The 19,979-nt window shown below is 43.0% G+C and overlaps 1 protein-coding gene across 2 annotated transcripts in view; it reads right to left on the bottom strand.

The window, feature by feature from the left end:
• ATL1 (atlastin GTPase 1) overlaps positions 1-19,979 on the bottom strand; it is a 137,109-nt gene that overhangs the window by 77,131 nt on the left and 39,999 nt on the right. For both annotated transcript variants that reach the window (XM_029598348.1, XM_029598350.1), the window contains exon 5: positions 16,872-16,922. In XM_029598348.1, the coding sequence (XP_029454208.1) occupies positions 16,872-16,922 (51 nt within the window). The remainder of the gene's footprint in view (positions 1-16,871; positions 16,923-19,979) is intronic.

Consider the following 19,979-nt stretch of genomic DNA (forward strand, 5'->3'; position numbering starts at 1 on the left):
TCCCTTCCCCTTCCTAACCCACCCCCAGCCCTATCCAAACCCCCCCTACCTTTGTTTAACAAGTTACGCCTGCCCGAGTCAGGCGTAACTTGCGCACGCTGGCCACGTGATTCCCTGGCCCGGGAGCAGATTCAGAGGCCTTGACCACGCCCCCGAAATGCCCCCAGGCCAGAACCACGCCTTCGGCCCCGCCCCCGAATGATGCATCGCCGTGACATGCCCCCCCCCCCCCGACACGACCCCCCCAGGAAAGCCCCGGGATTTACGCGCGCAGGGGGAACTTGGGGCAGGTTTTCGGGGGGGGGTACGCTCGTATCTTACGCGCGTACCCCTTTGAAAATCTGCCCCATACATGCCACAGAGATCACTGAGATCTCACAATAAAGGATTACTAGTTGTTCCATCATTATAGAATACACATCTGACAAAAATAAGAGGCCTTATGTTCTCCATTGCAGGCCGTACACTTTCGAACTCTCTACCTGAAACTCTATGTCTAACCACTGAAAATAAGAATTTCAAATGTGACCTCAAAACGTGGTTATTTGAAAATGCCTACGATCTAACTTAACCTTCCTGAAATCCTCACCTGCCTCTACACGGACATTCTCAGTATTAACTGAATTACCGATCTCATCACCACTATCTTTCTAACCCAACCCTAACATTTGTATCTGATACACCCTCTCTCAACCCCGCCCCCCCCATATCCCATCTGCAAACACCTTCTCTCAACCCTATCCCTCTTAACTCCTATTGTGAAAAATGTTTCCTATTTCATGTTACCTCATCCCTGTATATCTCTCCTTCCATGACCGCCTTAAGCAATGTACGTGTCTAAAACTAAATGTATGATATATGAACACTTTGAATTACTGTAATTGGCTACTTATAATATTTGTGTCATGATGTAAACTGTTGGTGATCTTCACTTGGAATGACGATATATAAAATGGCTAAATAAATAAATAAATACCTCAGGCAAATCTGCAAAGACGCTTAAATTCCTTAACAATAATTAATTTGGGGACTCCCAAGTCCACCCAGAAACCAACTTTACAAACTCCAGCAAAGGGGCACGAAAAGTATCTGGTGGACACTTTATATTATACAAATCACTAAATTTGTAATATTTCCAAACTTATGCAAAACAAATTCACTACCTTCAGTTCCCTGAACATCACACCTGGCAGCTGGGAGATTCTCCTAAGAGATAATATTGTAACCACCCTTCATCCCCGCATTCTTAGCTGAGCCTAGTAGAAAAAGGAGAAGTTGGGAGGTCAAGCTTTGGATAAAAGTGACTCAACTTCCTCCTTCAACCATGACTATGATGCAAAAAATATCCATCAGTTAGTCAATTAAGTCATCATATGTATGAATGAGCTTATTGCTCAGTGAATGTACATCCAACAAAACCACTCTTAACTCAGAGACAACAATATTTGAACAAGCAAATGCTTCTTTGTGGAAGTAGCTAAGATTATCTATATTACAATCTCTCCTTAACCAAGGGAGGAAAGTTCTCCTTCCACTAATGACATCAAGAAACAAATTTGATTATTATTTATTTATTTTTTGTTTTTATATACCGATATTCGTTTAGTAACATCACATCGGTTCACATTCAACAATAATTCACAACAGCGCTATATAAATATAGTTATTAGCAGCAGTGTTTTACAGATAACATTCAAACTTAATAGAACACTGACAAATCCATATAAATGCAAGGGGAAAACAATGCGGAAGGTAACTTTATACAAGAAAGCTATGTACAAGAAATCTGCCAACTTAAAATTAGGAATGTAGATAGCTGGATGACTGTTGGACATATCATTTGGTAACTTGCCTGCATGATGCGAAAGTAGCAGACCTCATGCGTCACCTAGATAAGATTTTAGACAGTGGAGAGCAGCCAGCTGTCATGGAACATGTGGGTACCAATAGCATAAGAAGGTGTGGGAAGGAGGTTCTGGAAACCAAATTTAGACTCTTAGGTACGAAATTGAGATCCAGAACCCCTCAGGGTAGCATTCTCTGAAATGCTCCCTGTTCCACATGAAGGATCCCAGAAGGCAAGATGCACTTCAGAGTCTCAATGTGTGGATGAGTACCGTTTGGCCCTTGGCAGGATGTCCCACAACTGGCCACACTCACCCCCAGGACGCTAGCAGCTGCCTTAGACATACGCACCTCTGACCACACTTTAAGCATCCCGCAGCAGGAAAACTTAGCAGCACTGGAAGATGATGTCAGAGCCAGCTGGGAATTTAAACCCCAGCCACACTTTTGATTGGTGCCTCAGCAACAAGTCATCCTGCTCCTGCAGTGCGTGCTGCTATCTTGCTGTCTTGTGTTTCCTTTGCCTTTCTCCTTGCCTGGCCGTGCTGTCTCTTGCCCTGCCTCGCCTTATTGTTTGCTGTATGCTGGTCCCCTGTCCTTGTCTGTCTCCGTGTCTGCCTGACTTCTGATTTTGACCCTGGCTTTGGACCCTGACTATGCCCTTGGACTGCTGCCAGCCCTGACCCCAACTTGGAGCTTGACATTGTCTGTTCTCCACCTGCACCAACCCAGGCACTGCCTGACCTCTGCCTGCCTCAACCTCAGCCTGGACCTCAACACCATCTGCTTGCTGCCTACCTTGACCTTGGCCTGTTACTCAACATCATCTAACCACTCCTTATAAGACCCTCACCTAAGTCCTGCTGGCCCCTAAACTCCAAGGGCTCAACCTGTGGAGAACAGGGCTGGTATAGGAGAAGACCTAGGCCTAGTCCTTGTAAGAGCGCATCTACCTGCTGTCAGCTGGACCTAGTGGGTTCACCTACTAGGCTGCATTAACCATGCCACAGCCAAAAGATTCACATCCGTGACAATGAGACAATGGTGCAGGGAAGAGGGCTTTAGTTTTGTTAGGAACTGAGCAATATTTTGGGGAAGGGGGAGCCTATTCCAATAGAATGAGCTCCACCTTAACCAGAGTAGAATCAGGCTGCTGGCACTAACCTTCAAAAAGGAGATGCAGCTTTTAACTAGAACATATGGAAAAGCAGATAGTCGCTCTGTAGTGTATAATTTGGATGGAGGTACCTTCAGAGGATACTAAAATAACAGGAGTTAGGGCATCCTGATAGAGAGGTTCCAATAAAAGTAATAGTAGCCCATGTGCCTATTAGTAAAGAACCACCTAAGTTAAAAGATTCCAAAATACCCCTGTCAAGTGATAAGTAAATTGTTAGTACCAACATAAAAATACTTTGAAATGTCTGTATGCTAATGCTAGAAGTCTGAAAAGTAAGATGGGAAAGTTAGAATGTATAGCATTGAATGAAGAGGTAGATATACTGTAATTTGCATCTCAGAGACCTGGTGGAAGGAGGATAATCAATGGGACAATAAGTTAAAAATTATTTAGGAAATTAAATGCACAGCAGAATACTTATGGGTGGAAATTCCATGTGTGATGGGGAAGAATATAGCAGTGTGGGTATACTACTCTCCACCTGGCCAAAATGAATAGACAAACGATGAAATGCTAACAGAGATTATGAAAACTAATAAATGTGGAATTGCAGTAATAATGGGATATTTCAGTTATCCCAATATTGACTGGGTAGTTATCATATCAGGCAGGCTAGGGAAGTAAAGTTTCTAGATGAAATAAATTACTACAGAGAGCAGTTGGTCCAGAGACTGACCTAATTTTTAGTGGAACGCAGGATTTGTTGCGAGAAGTAATGGTGGTGAGGCTGCTTGGCAACAGTGATCATCGTGCAATCATATTTGACTTAATGACTGGGAAGACATACAGCTCTAGCATTAAACTTTCAAAAGGGAGACTTTGCTAAAATGAGGAAAATAGTTAAAAAAAAACCTGAAAGGTGCAGTTAACAAAAGTTAAAAGTTTACATCAGCCAAGATCATTGTTTAAAAATACCATTTTGGAAGCCCAGTCCAGATGTAGTCCATGCATTAAAATAAGTGGAAAGAAGGCCAAATGAATCCTGACATCATTAAAAGGTAAGGTGAAAAAGGCTATTTTAGCCAAAAATTGGAAAAAGATGCACCTGAGGAAAATAGGAAAAAGTATAAGCTCTGGAAAATTAGATGTAAAACACTGATAAGACAGGCTAAAAGAGAATTTGAAAAGAAACTGGCTGTAGAGGCAAAAACTCATAAAAACGTTTTAAAAATATAACCAAAGCAAGAAGCCTATGAATGAATTGGTTGGACCATTAGATGATCCAGGGGTTAAAGGGGCACTTAAGAATGATAAGGCCATATTGGAAAGACTAAATGATTTGTTTGCTTCAGTATTTACTGAAGAGGATGTTGGGGAGATACTTGTGCCAAAAACTGTATTCAATGGTGATGATTCAGAAGAACTGATACAAATCACTGTGAAGCTGGAAGAAGTAATAAAGCAGATTGACAAACTAAAGAGTAGCAAGTTGACTGTACCAGATGGTTTACACCCCAGAGTTCTGAAAGAACTAAAAAATGAAACTGCAGATCTATTTCTGGTAATTTATAACTTATCATTGGGATTATCTGCTGTGTCTGAAGACTAGAGGGTGGCCAATGTAACACCAATCTTTAAAAAGGGATCCAGGGGTGATCCGGGAATCTATAGACCAGTGCGTCTGACTTCAGTGCCACAAAAAATCATGAAAACTATCCTAAAGAACAAAATCAAATGTAGAAATACATGGTTTAATGGGACACAACCAGTATGGATTTACATAAGGGAAATCTTGCCTATATTTTTTGAAGGGGTTAATAAACATGTGAATAATGGTGAGCCGGTGAATGTAGTATATTTGGATTTTCAGAAGATGTATGACAAAGTGCCCCATGAGAGACTCCTGAGAAAATTTAAAAGTCATGGGATAGGAGGCAATGTCCTATTGTGGATTGCAAACTGATTTAAAGATAGAAAGCAGAGAGGAAAACTAAATGGTCAGTTTTCTCAGTGGAGAAGGGTTAACAGTGGAGTGCCTCAGGGATCTGTACTGGGACCAGTGCTTTTTAATATATTTATCAATGATCTGGAAAGAGGAACGAGTGAAGTGACCAAATTTGCAGATGACAAAATTATTTTGAGTTGTTAAATATCAAATGGATCGTGAAAAATTTCAGGAGGATCTTGTGATATTAGAAGACTGGGCATTTAAATAGCAGAGGAAATTTAATGTGGATAAGTGCACATTGATGCACATGGGGAAAAGTAACCCACACTGTAGTTACACAATGTTAGGTTCCATATTAGGAGTTACTACCCAGGAAAAGGACCTGGGCATCATAGTGGACAATACTTTGAAATCCTCAAGTTCAGTATACAGCAGCACTAAAAAAAAACCCACACAGAACATTAGCAATTATTAGGAAAGGAATGGAGAATAAAACAGCGAATGTCATAATACCCTGTATCGCTCCATGGTGAGGCTACACTTAGAGTACTGTGTGCAGTTCTGGTTGACTGTTGCGATCGGAGGTGGACGATCCCCTAGACCAGCCGCAATTACCGGCAGCGACAGCCATGGCAGGAAACCGGCAAACCGGCCCCTACATCACGGCTGCTTCAAGGCTCCTCAGGCTGTTTCCGGCAGCGGCAGATGCAGGGCTCCTCAGCGCTCCCCGCGCCACCATCATCAACGGCAGAAACAGCAGGAGGCTGGCAGCACTGCTCCTGCAGGGATGGCCTCTGTCGGACGCAGGCGCTCGGCTTCTCCCCCCAGTTATAGGAGCCACGGCAGGAAGTCATTCAAAGCTCCCAGGTACCACTTCCTGTCCAGGACTATTTAAGGAGGCCTTTGAGGGTTCCACAGTGCCTTGCAATAGGTCCAGTTTGGTGTGTCTTCTGCCTCGCTTTCCTGCCTTTGACCCTGCTTCGGATATTGGACTTTGCCTTGCCTGCTGCCTACCTTCGACCCTGGTCTGTCTTGAACTCTTCCATACTATCTGCCTAGACACTGCTCTGCTGGCACGACCTCATCACCTGGTTACCAGTCCTTGAGGTCCATCTCCCACCAACAAGGAACTGTGGTAAGCCCTTTAAACATCTTATCGTTGTGGCCCAAGGGTTCACCGATTCATTGAATCGTAACATTGCCACATTTTAAAAAGGATATAGTTGCATTGGAAAAGGTACAGAGAAGGATGATCTAAATGATAAGGAGATGGAACGGTTCTTCTATGAGGAAAGACTAAAGAGGTTAGGGCTGTTCAGCTTGGGGAAGAGACAGCTGAAGGGGGGGGATACAATACAGATCCATAAAATCATGAGTGGAACAGAATGAGTAAATGTAAATTGTTGTTTACTATTTAAAAAAATACAAAGATTTGGGGAAACTCTGTAGTTAGTAAGTAGCACATTCAAAACAAATCAGAGAAAATTCTTTCACTCAGTTCACGATTAAGCTCTGCAAATCATTTCTGGAACATATGATTGAAGCAGTTAGCATAACTGAGTTTAAAAAAATGTTTGAAGAAGTTGGAGAAGTCAATAAACTAGTATTAACCAAGTAGACTTAAAAAATAGCCACAACTTATCATTGTGTGATAACAGCATAGGATCTATTTAGTGTTTGGGATCTTGCCAGGTACTTGTGACCTGGATTGGCTATTGTTGGAAACAGGATACTTGGCTTGATGGACCTTCTGTCTTATTCACTATGGCAAATTCTTATGTTCTTAAGCAACCAACTTTATCATACCCAAATCCTTGCATAAACAGATCTTAAGACCATAAGATTTTCCATACTGAGTCAGACCAAAGGTCTATCAAGTCCAGTATCCTGTTTCCAGCTGTGGCCAATCCAAATCACAATCACCTGGCAAGATCCCAAAATGTGAATAGATTCCATGCTGTTTATCCCAGAGATGAAAAATGGATTTCCCCAAGACCACCTTAATAATGGTAAATGGACTTTTCCCTACTGAAACATGCCCAAACCTTTCTGAAACCCAACTATACTAACATCCTGAAATGAATTCCAGACCTTAATTATGCATGAGTAAAATAATATTTTCTCCGATTTGTTTTAAATATACTACCTCAGAAAGTCATCGTGTGACCTAGTCTTTATTTATTTATTTTTTACTTTTTATTTCTATAATTTCAATTTAACAACCAAGAAAAACATACAATCTTGTACAGGTCTATGCCTAGGACATAAGAATATACAAATAAACAATATCATTAAATCAAGAAAAAAACAGTCCTAGAAAATGTCCTTATGGGGAGGGATACACAAATCTGAGATGAAACATATCAATAAATCAAATGGTCACCAAATTAATCTTTGTACTTTTTGAAAGAGTAAACAACCAATTCATGTTTGCCCATTCCAAAGATATGTTGTAATACCCCAGCAGCAGGCAATAATTGAATCACTGTCCTGCATTTGGAAATTTTATAAAGGAAAGAACCAAGATAAAAAAAAAATAAAATGACTTTACCTACCCTGGCCCAAGATAAACTGGAATCAAATGTCCCTCTGCCCTCCCTCCTATATCTCCAAAGGCAGGAGCTGGATTGGCACATAAGCTCCTTTAGCGCTGTCACATGTATTCACCAATTAAAGTCAAGTTTAGCCAGCTAGTGTTGCTATGGTTGATAATAAAATGAACTCCAAGTAGCTAAAGAATGCTGCATCAAAACTGAATATCCAAACAGAAAGGGCGGCATGCTTTCACAGCTGGGAGGAACATCATAACAGAGCTGGTCGAGGTACCTCCCCCCCCCCCCCCTTCCTCTGGGGGAAATTGTGAGTGCAGAGGTCAGACACCACTGTTCCTGCTCCTTAAGAGCATATTAGGACTTCATCTCATAAACTATTTATTTATTTATAAATGCTTATATACTGCATGCCCATAAATCTGACCAGTGCAGTGTATAACAAAAATAAAAGAATAAAACATAAAATACAATAAACATTAAAAACAAAAGTACTAATAACAATCCATCAGAGCAATGCCTGACACTGTTAACTCACAAACATGAGAAGAGCTGTGCCATCACCTTTTTACAAAATGTCAAATAAAGACTCTCTTGTCTGATATCAGGCGATGCTGAGTTCCAAATTTCTGGACCAAAAACTGAAAATACCCTTTTATGGTGAGACATCTTATGAATCTGCTGAACAGACAGAACCTGCACTGACATCCTCTGTAAAGGCAGAACATTACGCTTTTGAGCATAGTTATTAAACTTCTGTAAATAAGCAGCTCCTGTCCCTCGCACAGCCCTAAACATCAATGTCATGATCTTAAACTTAATCCTGTCCTTGATCGGAAGCCAATAAAGAGATCTTAACAGAGGTTTGGCACTTAATCTCCTTGGACACTGAAAGATCAAGCTTACCATCATATTTTCTAGTACGTACCTGTATTTGTTGTATCAATTTATCTGGCAACCCCACTACAATAATCAAATATTAGGGAAACCAAAGCCTGAATCACAATACGAAATGCAGAGAAACATAGGATCTTAACTTACTTAAATGATGCAATTTCAGAAATGCTCTTCTGTTATGATCAGGCTTGTGAACCCTTGGACCGACGGGAGGACGGTATTACCTTAGGAGGTGGGTCCTTAGGTTCCCCCATCGGGTGGCGAGGTGGAACAGAAGATGGAACCGGCTGACCCTCGGTACTGAAGACTGCGGCGACCGTGGAGAAAGCGAAGAGTCAAGACGCCAGAGAAGCCAACTGAGTCTTCGCCACTGGAAGCCCACGGTCCCTCCGGGAGGAGCCCTTAGGGACCCGGACCACTGGGACTTAGGTGGACCTTTGAGAAGTTGAGGAGTCGTGAAGTCGGTGCAAGGGCCAACTGGAGCTTCGCCACTGGAAGCCTGCGATTCCCCCGGGAGGAGCCCATAGGGATGGTCCGGAGGGAGTCCAAGGTCGAGTACCAGAGGGTCGTCGCTTGCCAGTCTGAGGTCACACACCGAGGGATCACCGCTTGCCAGTCCGAAGTCACACACCGAGGAATCACCGAGAAGGAACACGAACCAGGAAGCAAAGATCCGAAGCACCAGAAGACTCACCAAAGCAAGCAGACTCGAACAACGATGTTGCCAAGTCAAGGAGTGAGTGGAGGAAGTCTCCTTAAATACTTCCCCTGGTCTGGTTCATTGGAAACAGGTGCAGGCAATTAAAGGGACGAGGTCCCTTTAAATCCTGTGAGGAGGTGCGGCCTCGTGCCTAAGAGGGCGGTGGCCATCTTGGATTCCCGGCCGCGGAGGAAAGCGGCCCGACGCCGCGAGGGAGGAGCAGAGACGGCTCCCAACCCAACGGCCACCGCAGAGGCCTGCGCCGGCGCGCGGGAATGACAGGCACCAGACTCACGCGGCTTCCCCGATGCTGCTGCGGTGGCCCGCCGTTGCGGGTCAGGTAGGTGGTCACGGCCGCAGACGGCCGCAACTGCGGAACACAACACCTTCTGACCATCTTTGCCACATACGGCTCATAAGTAATTTCATTATCCACCTGGACTCCCAAACTCCTAACTGTCAATGAAGAACTAATGTCAGACTTATAGGTTATAACATCTCAGACCCCTCAGGAACAATCATTCTGTCTTATTTTCATTGAATATCAACTTATTTCTGTCCAGCCAACTTCCTATCACCTTTAACCCTTCATTAATCTTACTCACCGACTCATTCAAATCAATTGTACATCTTCATACAAAAATGCATGAAATCCCAACCTCTGAATCACCTGCCCTCAGACCTTCATAAAAAGATTAAACCCCTAGGGTACCCCACCATCCAAAACAAAAGGAGCCAAACTCACTACTCTAACCTGGAGTACTGCTGTTCTAGCCATAAGGAAAGAGGCAATCCATTTCAAAGCCAATCTACCTATTCACATCCCTTGACAGTGACCCAATATTATTTGGTCGTCCACCAGATCAAATGCACTGGTTAGATCTAGCAATATCATAAATATCAAGACTCCCTTATTTCTATACCAATGCACTACATCATTTATAGCTCCAAGCGTTGTCTCCATTCGGTAACCTTTTCTAAACCCAAGTTAGCACTCATCCAGTCCATCCACCTCCTCCACATACTGGGTCAGCCTAGAACATACTGTTTTTTTAAATTATTTTAGTTAAAAAATGCAGTGTTAGCCACAGGTTTATAACTATCACAGTTATCTCTATGCAAAGACTATTAATTAATAACAAGAGAAAGCTGCGAGTTTCAGTTTTCTTGTCGTAAAGAAGGGAGGTTCTGACCAATGTCTGCAAAGATGCCATCACTACACATTTTCCCCAGGGAAGGCAGAGAGTGCAGTCCCAAGCTACAGCCGCTCACCTCTGCAACCTCCCTGCTTGTGGGGACCGCTGCTGCCCTCCAGAGGAGCTTAAAATCATCCATTTGTCACTTAAAGGCAAGGTCTAAAACCTCTGTAGGCAGCCCTTTGATTATCTGCACTCGTTTTAATGACGTGAATCACTAGAGAGCATGAATCACTAGAGAGCATGGTTATTTGCTAGGGTTTTCATTACATTCTTGAAACTACCTTCCCGATTTGGTGTGATCGTTCTTAACAACAAAACAGCCCAAACTATAATTTTGGTGAAAACCAATTATATAGGTGCATATATGAAAGCTGACCGTTTGATGTATGATATTATAAACACACTGAGATTTTCTGGGAAAGCATAATGTACAAATAATTTGTGAATCTATCTTTACAATGCTTATAATTGCACTAGAACATGATCCCAATGTTAGATTAAGTGGGATGTTTTATTAGAAATTCACCATTATTAGAATATTTATTAGAAATTCATCCAGCAACCACTCTTCCAACCTCATCCAGCAACCACTCATCCAGCCTCATCCAGCAACCACTCTTCCATCCTTCACCCAGCAACCACTCTTCCATCCTTATCCAGCAACCACTCTTCCATCGTTCTAGGACAACTAATCCTTATATCACCTCCCACATAAGGACTCAATTCCACTCTCCAGCACCTCATCATGCACCCTATCCCTATACCTACAATCCCCTACAAGCCTAAACTCTCAACCAACAAACCCAGGATTCTAGGCATCCGACAACAGAGACTGATTCCAATCATGATTTCTCCCATCTCTCAAACACTAGGACTAACCCTATTTACGCTCACATTGTTCAACGCACAATCGATTACTAAAAAACTCCACCTCCTCAATGATCACCTGACTGATAACAACCCCGACATTTGCGCCATTACTGAAACATGGCTGAAACCCACTGACACAGTTCTATTGAACCAGCTCCCCACACACCTCTATGACGTACACTCAATCCCCAGAACCAAAAAAAAAGGTGGAGGGATCCTGCTAGCTTCCAAAAAAAGCCTAGGGCTCGCACCACAACTATCCACTACAATAAACAACACTGAAATTACCTTTTTCAACTCAGACCATCTACAAATAGCCCTAGTCTACTCACCACCTGGTACGCTAGATACTGACCCTTCACCATTAATTGAACTCACAACCAAACACTTCAGACAGGACAAACCAGCTATACTGATGGGAGACTTTAACCTACATGTAAACAGCGCCCGCCCTACCCAAAACTTTGACATCCTTCTCACAGCACTAAACTACCTTGGCTTCAATCAGATTGTCAAAGATCCCACGCACAAAGCGGGTCACACCCTAGACCTGATCTTTCTCAATAATGGCATAACTTCGATCACCAAGCCTTCATGTGACCCGGTCCCATGGTCAGACCACCACCTTATCACTGCGGAACTTGAAATCAAAGACCAGCCTCGTCTCACCCACACAGCTACCACCATTCACTACAGGAAACCCTGCTCCATTGACAGTCTTAGTAAAATGCTCAACAAAGAACTCGACAGACTGGACCTCACAGACGCTTCAACAGCCATCAACTCCTGGATTATGATAACAAATGAGGTCGCAGATATATCCTGCCCCTCCATCACCAAATCTCTGAAACCACCACAAGCCAATAGACATCCGTGGTACACTCCAACATTAAAATCTCTTAAACAAGAACTTAGGAAAAAAGAAAACAACTGGCGCAAATCTCCATCCACCACCTCAACTCTAAACTACAAATCCCACCTTAACACTTACAGACTAGCTATCCTCAAAGCCAAAAAAGATTTTTTTGCAAAAAAAATCCACAACTTCGCTTTCGACTCCAAAGCCCTATTCTCATTTGTATCATCCCTAACTAAACCCTCTCCACCTATCATCCCAGAAGAACAAGCAGCAGACAAAGCATTGGAACTAGCGATCTTTTTCGATAACAAGATCACCAACCTCCTCAAGCCTATCTCCACCCAACATCTGACAGCAACACCCCCTAGCACCTCAATCACAATCCCCACCCAACATATGACTTCAACACCACCGAACACCTCAACTCACAACAAAAAATACAGCCTATCATCATTCGAGACCCCATCATCCTTGGAAATTGAAATCATCCTCAATAAACTTAAACCATCCTCTCACCCATTGGACTCCATTCCCTCCAATCTCTTATTATCTACTCCCAACACCATTTCCAAAGCATTAGCAAACATCATACACTGCTCCTTAACTCAAGGAAAGGTCCCAGAACAACTCAAAATAGCCATTCTGAAACCTTTACTAAAAAAACCTAATTTGTCAACAACAGACCCTGCGAATTTCCGCCCCATCGCTAACCTACCACTAATCTCAAGAGTGATGGAAAGATTCGTCAATAAGCAACTGTCAGATTACCTGGAGGAGAACAACATACTCTCCCCCTTTCAGTTCGGTTTCAGGAAATCACAAAACACAGAAGCCTTACTAACATCACTATCTGACACCATCCTCTACAACCTTGAAAGAAAACAATCATACCTCCTCGCTCTGCTCGACCTATCCGCCGCATTCGACACAGTTAACCATACCATCCTCCTCGAGCGGCTATCAGAGATAGGAATCCAAGGGGAAGCTCACAGTTGGTTTCAATCATTCCTGGAAAATAGATTCTACAAAGTCAAAATCAACAATGCAGAATCACCTCCTATCAAATCAACCAGAGGAGTACCTCAAGGCTCATCGCTCTCCCCTACCCTTTTTAACATTTACTTGCTTCCACTCTGCCACCTACTTTCCAGCCTCAAGCTAAAGCACTATATTTTCGCTGATGACATTCAGATACTTCTTCCCATTACAGAATCACTGCAAAAAACTTGGGCTCATTGGAACAACTGCTTACTATTCATCAATTCCCTGTTATCCAGCCTGAACCTTATACTCAACACAAATAAAACAGAAATCCTCATCATCTCGCCTGACGAAAACCACACTCTCTTCAAGGCCCAAAGCACAACACCATCCACAATACCACCCATCAACCACTCACCTTCCGTCAGGGACTTAGGGGTGCGCCTCGACAATCAATTCAACTTTAAATCTTTCATTCACAATACAACAAAAGAATGTTACTTCAAACTTCAAGTGCTCAAAAATCTGAAACCACTTCTCCACTTCAGCGACTTCCGTTTAGTAGTTCAGTCCATAATTCTGTCCAAGTTAGACTACTGTAATTCTCTTCTGCTAGGTCTGCCAATCTCATCCATAAAACCCTTACAGATGGTACAAAACACGGCGGCAAGGTTACTCACCAACACAAACAAAAGAGCATACATCACACCTATTCTGATCTACCTCCACTGGCTGCCTATAAAAGCTAGAATCACCTTCAAGACTTAATCAATGATCCACAAGGATATCATGGGCAACGCACACCTAAATCTTATCTCACAACTCCGCCTTCACACATCAAATAGACCAATTAGATATAATTACAAAGGTTCTTTACATGCTCCCCCGATTAAGACTTCACTAGCTAAACGAGCACTCTCCACAGCCGGGCCCACCCTTTGGAACTCTTTACCGCCTGATCTTCGACTAGAAACCTGCCATTTAACTTTCAAGAAAAACCTAAAAACGTGGCTCTTCCGGCAAGCCTTTCCGGAATCACAGGAACACTTTGACACCGGTCAAAGAACAAAATAGTTCAACATAAAGTCCATGACCATCCATACACCCTCAGGACCAAAACACGCACTACCTGGACAGTTCTCTTATTATGAAAGACCCTTTCTTGTTGAAACCTTTACTAAAAAAACCTAATTTGTCAACAACAGACCCTGCGAATTTCCGCCCCATCGCTAACCTACCACTAATCTCAAGAGTGATGGAAAGATTCGTCAATAAGCAACTGTCAGATTACCTGGAGGAGAACAACATACTCTCCCCCTTTCAGTTCGGTTTCAGGAAATCACAAAACACAGAAGCCTTACTAACATCACTATCTGACACCATCCTCTACAACCTTGAAAGAAAACAATCATACCTCCTCGCTCTGCTCGACCTATCCGCCGCATTCGACACAGTTAACCATACCATCCTCCTCGAGCGGCTATCAGAGATAGGAATCCAAGGGGAAGCTCACAGTTGGTTTCAATCATTCCTGGAAAATAGATTCTACAAAGTCAAAATCAACAATGCAGAATCACCTCCTATCAAATCAACCAGAGGAGTACCTCAAGGCTCATCGCTCTCCCCTACCCTTTTTAACATTTACTTGCTTCCACTCTGCCACCTACTTTCCAGCCTCAAGCTAAAGCACTATATTTTCGCTGATGACATTCAGATACTTCTTCCCATTACAGAATCACTGCAAAAAACTTGGGCTCATTGGAACAACTGCTTACTATTCATCAATTCCCTGTTATCCAGCCTGAACCTTATACTCAACACAAATAAAACAGAAATCCTCATCATCTCGCCTGACGAAAACCACACTCTCTTCAAGGCCCAAAGCACAACACCATCCACAATACCACCCATCAACCACTCACCTTCCGTCAGGGACTTAGGGGTGCGCCTCGACAATCAATTCAACTTTAAATCTTTCATTCACAATACAACAAAAGAATGTTACTTCAAACTTCAAGTGCTCAAAAATCTGAAACCACTTCTCCACTTCAGCGACTTCCGTTTAGTAGTTCAGTCCATAATTCTGTCCAAGTTAGACTACTGTAATTCTCTTCTGCTAGGTCTGCCAATCTCATCCATAAAACCCTTACAGATGGTACAAAACACGGCGGCAAGGTTACTCACCAACACAAACAAAAGAGCATACATCACACCTATTCTGATCTACCTCCACTGGCTGCCTATAAAAGCTAGAATCACCTTCAAGACTTAATCAATGATCCACAAGGATATCATGGGCAACGCACACCTAAATCTTATCTCACAACTCCGCCTTCACACATCAAATAGACCAATTAGATATAATTACAAAGGTTCTTTACATGCTCCCCCGATTAAGACTTCACTAGCTAAACGAGCACTCTCCACAGCCGGGCCCACCCTTTGGAACTCTTTACCGCCTGATCTTCGACTAGAAACCTGCCATTTAACTTTCAAGAAAAACCTAAAAACGTGGCTCTTCCGGCAAGCCTTTCCGGAATCACAGGAACACTTTGACACCGGTCAAAGAACAAAATAGTTCAACATAAAGTCCATGACCATCCATACACCCTCAGGACCAAAACACGCACTACCTGGACAGTTCTCTTATTATGAAAGACCCTTTCTTGTTGCTTCAGCTTCAGCTCGTGCTCGTCTCATAGTTATGCCATTTTAAATGCCCACTGTCACCTGTTTACCTTTACCAGCTCATTTCATCCACCAATAATTTGCAGTTAATACCTCTTACTCATGATATTTGACAAATGTATAAGCATTTTTATTTTATATTTTATATATTTATTTATATATATATATATTTATGTATATATATCTATATATAAGATTTATATTTATTGATTTACGTTTTATTGTTCTATTCGCAGTTTATTGTTTATGTTATGCTGTACGCCTTAGTTCAATACTCTGTTTTATTGTTTAATGTAACGCCTTACTTGCGAAAGTTTTGTTTTATGGAAACCGACCTGATTCGATTATGTATATCGAGAAGGTCGGTATATAAAAACTCTAAATAAATAAATAAATAAATGAGACTGAAACAGCATGGAACTTTCCACTCCTGTTTTGTTTTTTATTTCAAACTGAGCTTTCCATTGAGGTGGGGATAACAGTCGGACTTTTATAGTGATATTGACAATTCTCAAATACACTACTATGCTGCAGTCTGACATATTTACATTTATTAAGATTTCTGAATCGCCTAACACAAAAGGCCTAGGCGATGAACAGCTTTACATACATAATCATAAAATAAACTAAAACAGTCAATAGATAATCTTAAAATGAATAAACACTAAGACAGAGGGATAACTTGTTACAACTCACAAATCAGGAAAAAATGAAAATAAGCAAAACAACCAATTCATAAATAATATAAAACAGTAATAATTAAATGAAATAAAAATGCATTTAAATAATAAAAATAAGTTAACTTAAAAGTAAGCCAACTTAAAAAGAAAGGTTTTAATTTCTTTTCTAAAATTCTTAAATGAGTCACTTTGTCTGAGCTCAATAGAGAGTGATTTCGAAAAAGTTGGTCCAGCAACTGAAAAAACACTCTCACAGATAGGATAGTATGAAGTCGTGCAATACGTAGAAAAGGGATGAATGCAAGATTCTAGTTGGTGTATAAAATTTTAAAATCGCATTAGCCCAAACGCATGAGTGATCATTCAGAAGCTTAAAGATCAACAGTGCAGTGGAGTTACTGAATGATGGCTGATAAGAGGAAAATTTCATCCTGCCAATATAATTTTGTATTTCCTGGTCAGACTGGCACCAGACAGCCCAGAAACAGCAATGCAACAGCTCAGGACCACAAAGGAAGCAGCAGAGAAGAATTACCTGTAAGTGCTGAAGATCATCTTCTTGAACATTCTGTGATAAGTTATATACCTTCATTTAAAAAAAAAAGAAAAAAAAAAAAGGGTATTTTAGCTGATTTGAAATTATATTGAAACAAATATTTGCATGTTAAGTATTTGAATTGATTTCCTTAAATTATGTTGTAGTACACTGAAATTATAATCAGATTACTTACTATATATAGTAGCAGTAGCTGAATTTTAATAAGCTGTGAAAGCAGGGGCAGCTTGGCCTACCAGGGCTTTAACATAAGAACATAAGAAGAACATAAGAAAATGCCATACTGGGTCAGACCAAGGGTCCATCAAGCCCAGCATCCTGTTTCCAACAGTGGCCAATCCAGGCCATAAGAACCTGGCAAGTACCCAAAAACTAAGTCTATTCCATGTAACCATTGCTAATGGCAGTGGCTATTCTCTAAGTGAACTTAATAGCAGGTAATGGACTTCTCTTCCAAGAACTTATCCAATCCTTTTTTAAACACAGCTACACTAACTGCACTAACCACATCCTCTGGTAACAAATTCCAGAGTTTAATTGTGCGTTGAGTAAAAAAGAACTTTTTCCGATTAGTTTTAAATGTGCCCCATGCTAACTTCATGGAGTGCCCCCTAGTCTTTCTACTATCCGAAAGAGTAAATAACCGATTCACATCTACCCGTTCTAGACCTCTCATGATTTTAAACACCTCTATCATATCCCCCCTCAGTCGTCTATTCTCCAAGCTGAAAAGTCCTAACCTCTTTAGTCTTTCCCCGTAGGGAAGTTGTTCCATTCCCCTTATCATTTTGGTAGCCCTGGTGGGCTGGGCCAGCCAATCACGTGGTTTAGTGTTGGTCACAGCAGCCCCGGAACCGCTAGGCCTAATACCAGCCTGCAACTCTTCTTGGCAAGCGAGACGCTTTTAATTTTCAGTGTGGGAATGACCATGGCAGTGTGGGACCTGCTCTCCCCCTCTCCTTAACCAGTGCCGCAGCAGCATGGGCTGTGACATGCTCTCCACTCTCCTCAGGTGGCCCGGCCCCCACCCAAGACGGCAGCAGCATACATTTGCAATGCTTCCCCTTTCATCCTGCCTCAGAAGCTGTAGGCCACCGCCGGAGCCCAGGCTGGCAGTGCCCAAGAAGTGAAGCCATGGGCCACCGCTGGAGTCGAAGCCGCCGGGGCCAAAGATAGAGGAAAGCTGCAGGCTGCTGTTGGAGTCGAAGCTAGTGGAACCAAAGAAAGAGTGAAGCCACGGGCTGCCGCCAAAGTCAAAAGTCAGAGGGAGCCAAAGATAGAGTAAAGCTGCAGCCTCCGCCAGATCACAGGCCCACGGAGCCAAAGAAAGGACGAGCCTGCAGGCTGCCAGTAGAGCAAAGAAAATGCAGAGGCACAATCATGAGAGAGGGAGCATGGTTCTGTGCGTGTGTGTGCGAGAGAGGCAGTATGGTTCAGTGTGCCTGAAAGAGAGAGAGATGGAGTATTGTTCTGTGTGTGTGTGTGTGTGTGTGTGTGTGTGTGTGAGAGAGAGGCAGCATGGTTCTGTGTGCTTGCCTGTGTGTGTGTGTGTGTGTGTGTGAGAGAGAGGCAGCATGGTTCTGTGTGCCTGCCTGTGTGTGTGTGCATGTGAGAGGCAGCATGGTTCTGTGTGCCTGCTTGTGTGTGTGTGAGAGAGGGAGCATGGTTCTGTGCGTGTGTGTGTGAGAGAGGCAGTATGGTTCAGTGTGCCTGAAAGAGAGAGAGATGGAGTATTGTTCTGTGTGTGTGTGTGAGAGAGAGGCAGCATGGGTCTGTGTGCCTGCCTGTGTGGTGTGTGTGTGTGTGTGTGTGTGTGTGTGAGAGGCAGCATGGTTCTGTGTGCCTGCCTGTGTGTGTGTGTGAGAGAGGGTGCATGGTTCTGTACGTGTGTGTGCGAGAGAGGCAGTATGGTTCAGTGTGCCTGAAAGAGAGAGAGATGGAGTATTTTTCTGTGTGTGTGTGTGTGTGTGTGTGAGAGGCAGCATGGTTCTGTGTGCCTGCCTGTGTGTGTGTGAGAGAGGGAGCATGGTTCTCTGTGTGTGTGTGTGCAAGAAAGGCAGTATGGTTCAGTGTGCCTGAAAGAGAGAGAGATGGAGTATTGTTCTGTGTGTGTGTGTGTGTGTGTGTGTGTGCGTATGTGAGAGGCAGCATGGTTCTGTGTGCCTGCCTGTGTGTGTGTGTGTGTGAGAGAGAGGCAGCATGGTTCTGTGTGCCTGCCTGTGTGTGTGTGTGTGTGTGTGTGTGTGAGGCAGCATGGTTCTGTGTGCCTGCCTGTGTGTGTGTGCCTGAAAGAGAGAGAGATGGAGTATTGTTCTGTGTGTGTGTGTGTGTGTGTGTGTGTGTGAGAGAGAGACAGCATGGTTCTGTGTGCCTGCCTGTGTATGGGTGAGAGAGGGAGCATGGTTCAGTATGCCTGAATGAGAGAAAGAGATGGAGCATGGTTCTGTGTGCATGTGTATGAGAGAAGAAGCATGGTTCTATGTGCATATGTGTGAGAGGCAGCATGGTTCTGTGTGCCTGCCTGTGTGTGTGTGTGTGTGTGTGTGTGTGTGTGAGGCAGCATGGTTCTGTGTGCTTGCCTGTGTGTGTGTGCCTGAAAGAGAGAGAGATGGAGTATTGTTCTCTGTGTGTGTGTGTGTGTGTGTGTGTGTGTGTGTGTGTGTGTGTGTGTGTGAGAGAGCGAGGCAGCATGGTTCTGTGTGCCTGCCTGTGTGTGGGTGAGAGAGGGAGCATGGTTCAGTATGCCTGAATGAGAGAAAGAGATGGAGCATGGTTCTGTGTGCATGTGTATGAGAGAAGAAGCATGGTTCTATGTGCATATGTGTGAGAGGCAACATGTTACTGTGTGCCTGCTTGTGTGTGTGAGAGAGGGAGCATGATTCAGTCAACACTGAGTGCCCGTTTTCCCGCTCACTTTACTGTATCGGCCTGATTGTTGGCTTGCCGTGGTTCAGTTTGTTTCTGTATGTTTCTATTTATACTTTATGGTCTTTTTATTTGTATTTGGTGAGGATCTGTGTTTTGCCCATGTCAAACTGAAGTGAGGTATTCCGCTAGCGTGTAATTTCTGTCCTGGGTTCTGTAGCA

This window comes from Rhinatrema bivittatum, chromosome 4, assembly GCF_901001135.1.
Source record: "Rhinatrema bivittatum chromosome 4, aRhiBiv1.1, whole genome shotgun sequence".
Lineage (NCBI taxonomy): Eukaryota > Metazoa > Chordata > Amphibia > Gymnophiona > Rhinatrematidae > Rhinatrema > Rhinatrema bivittatum.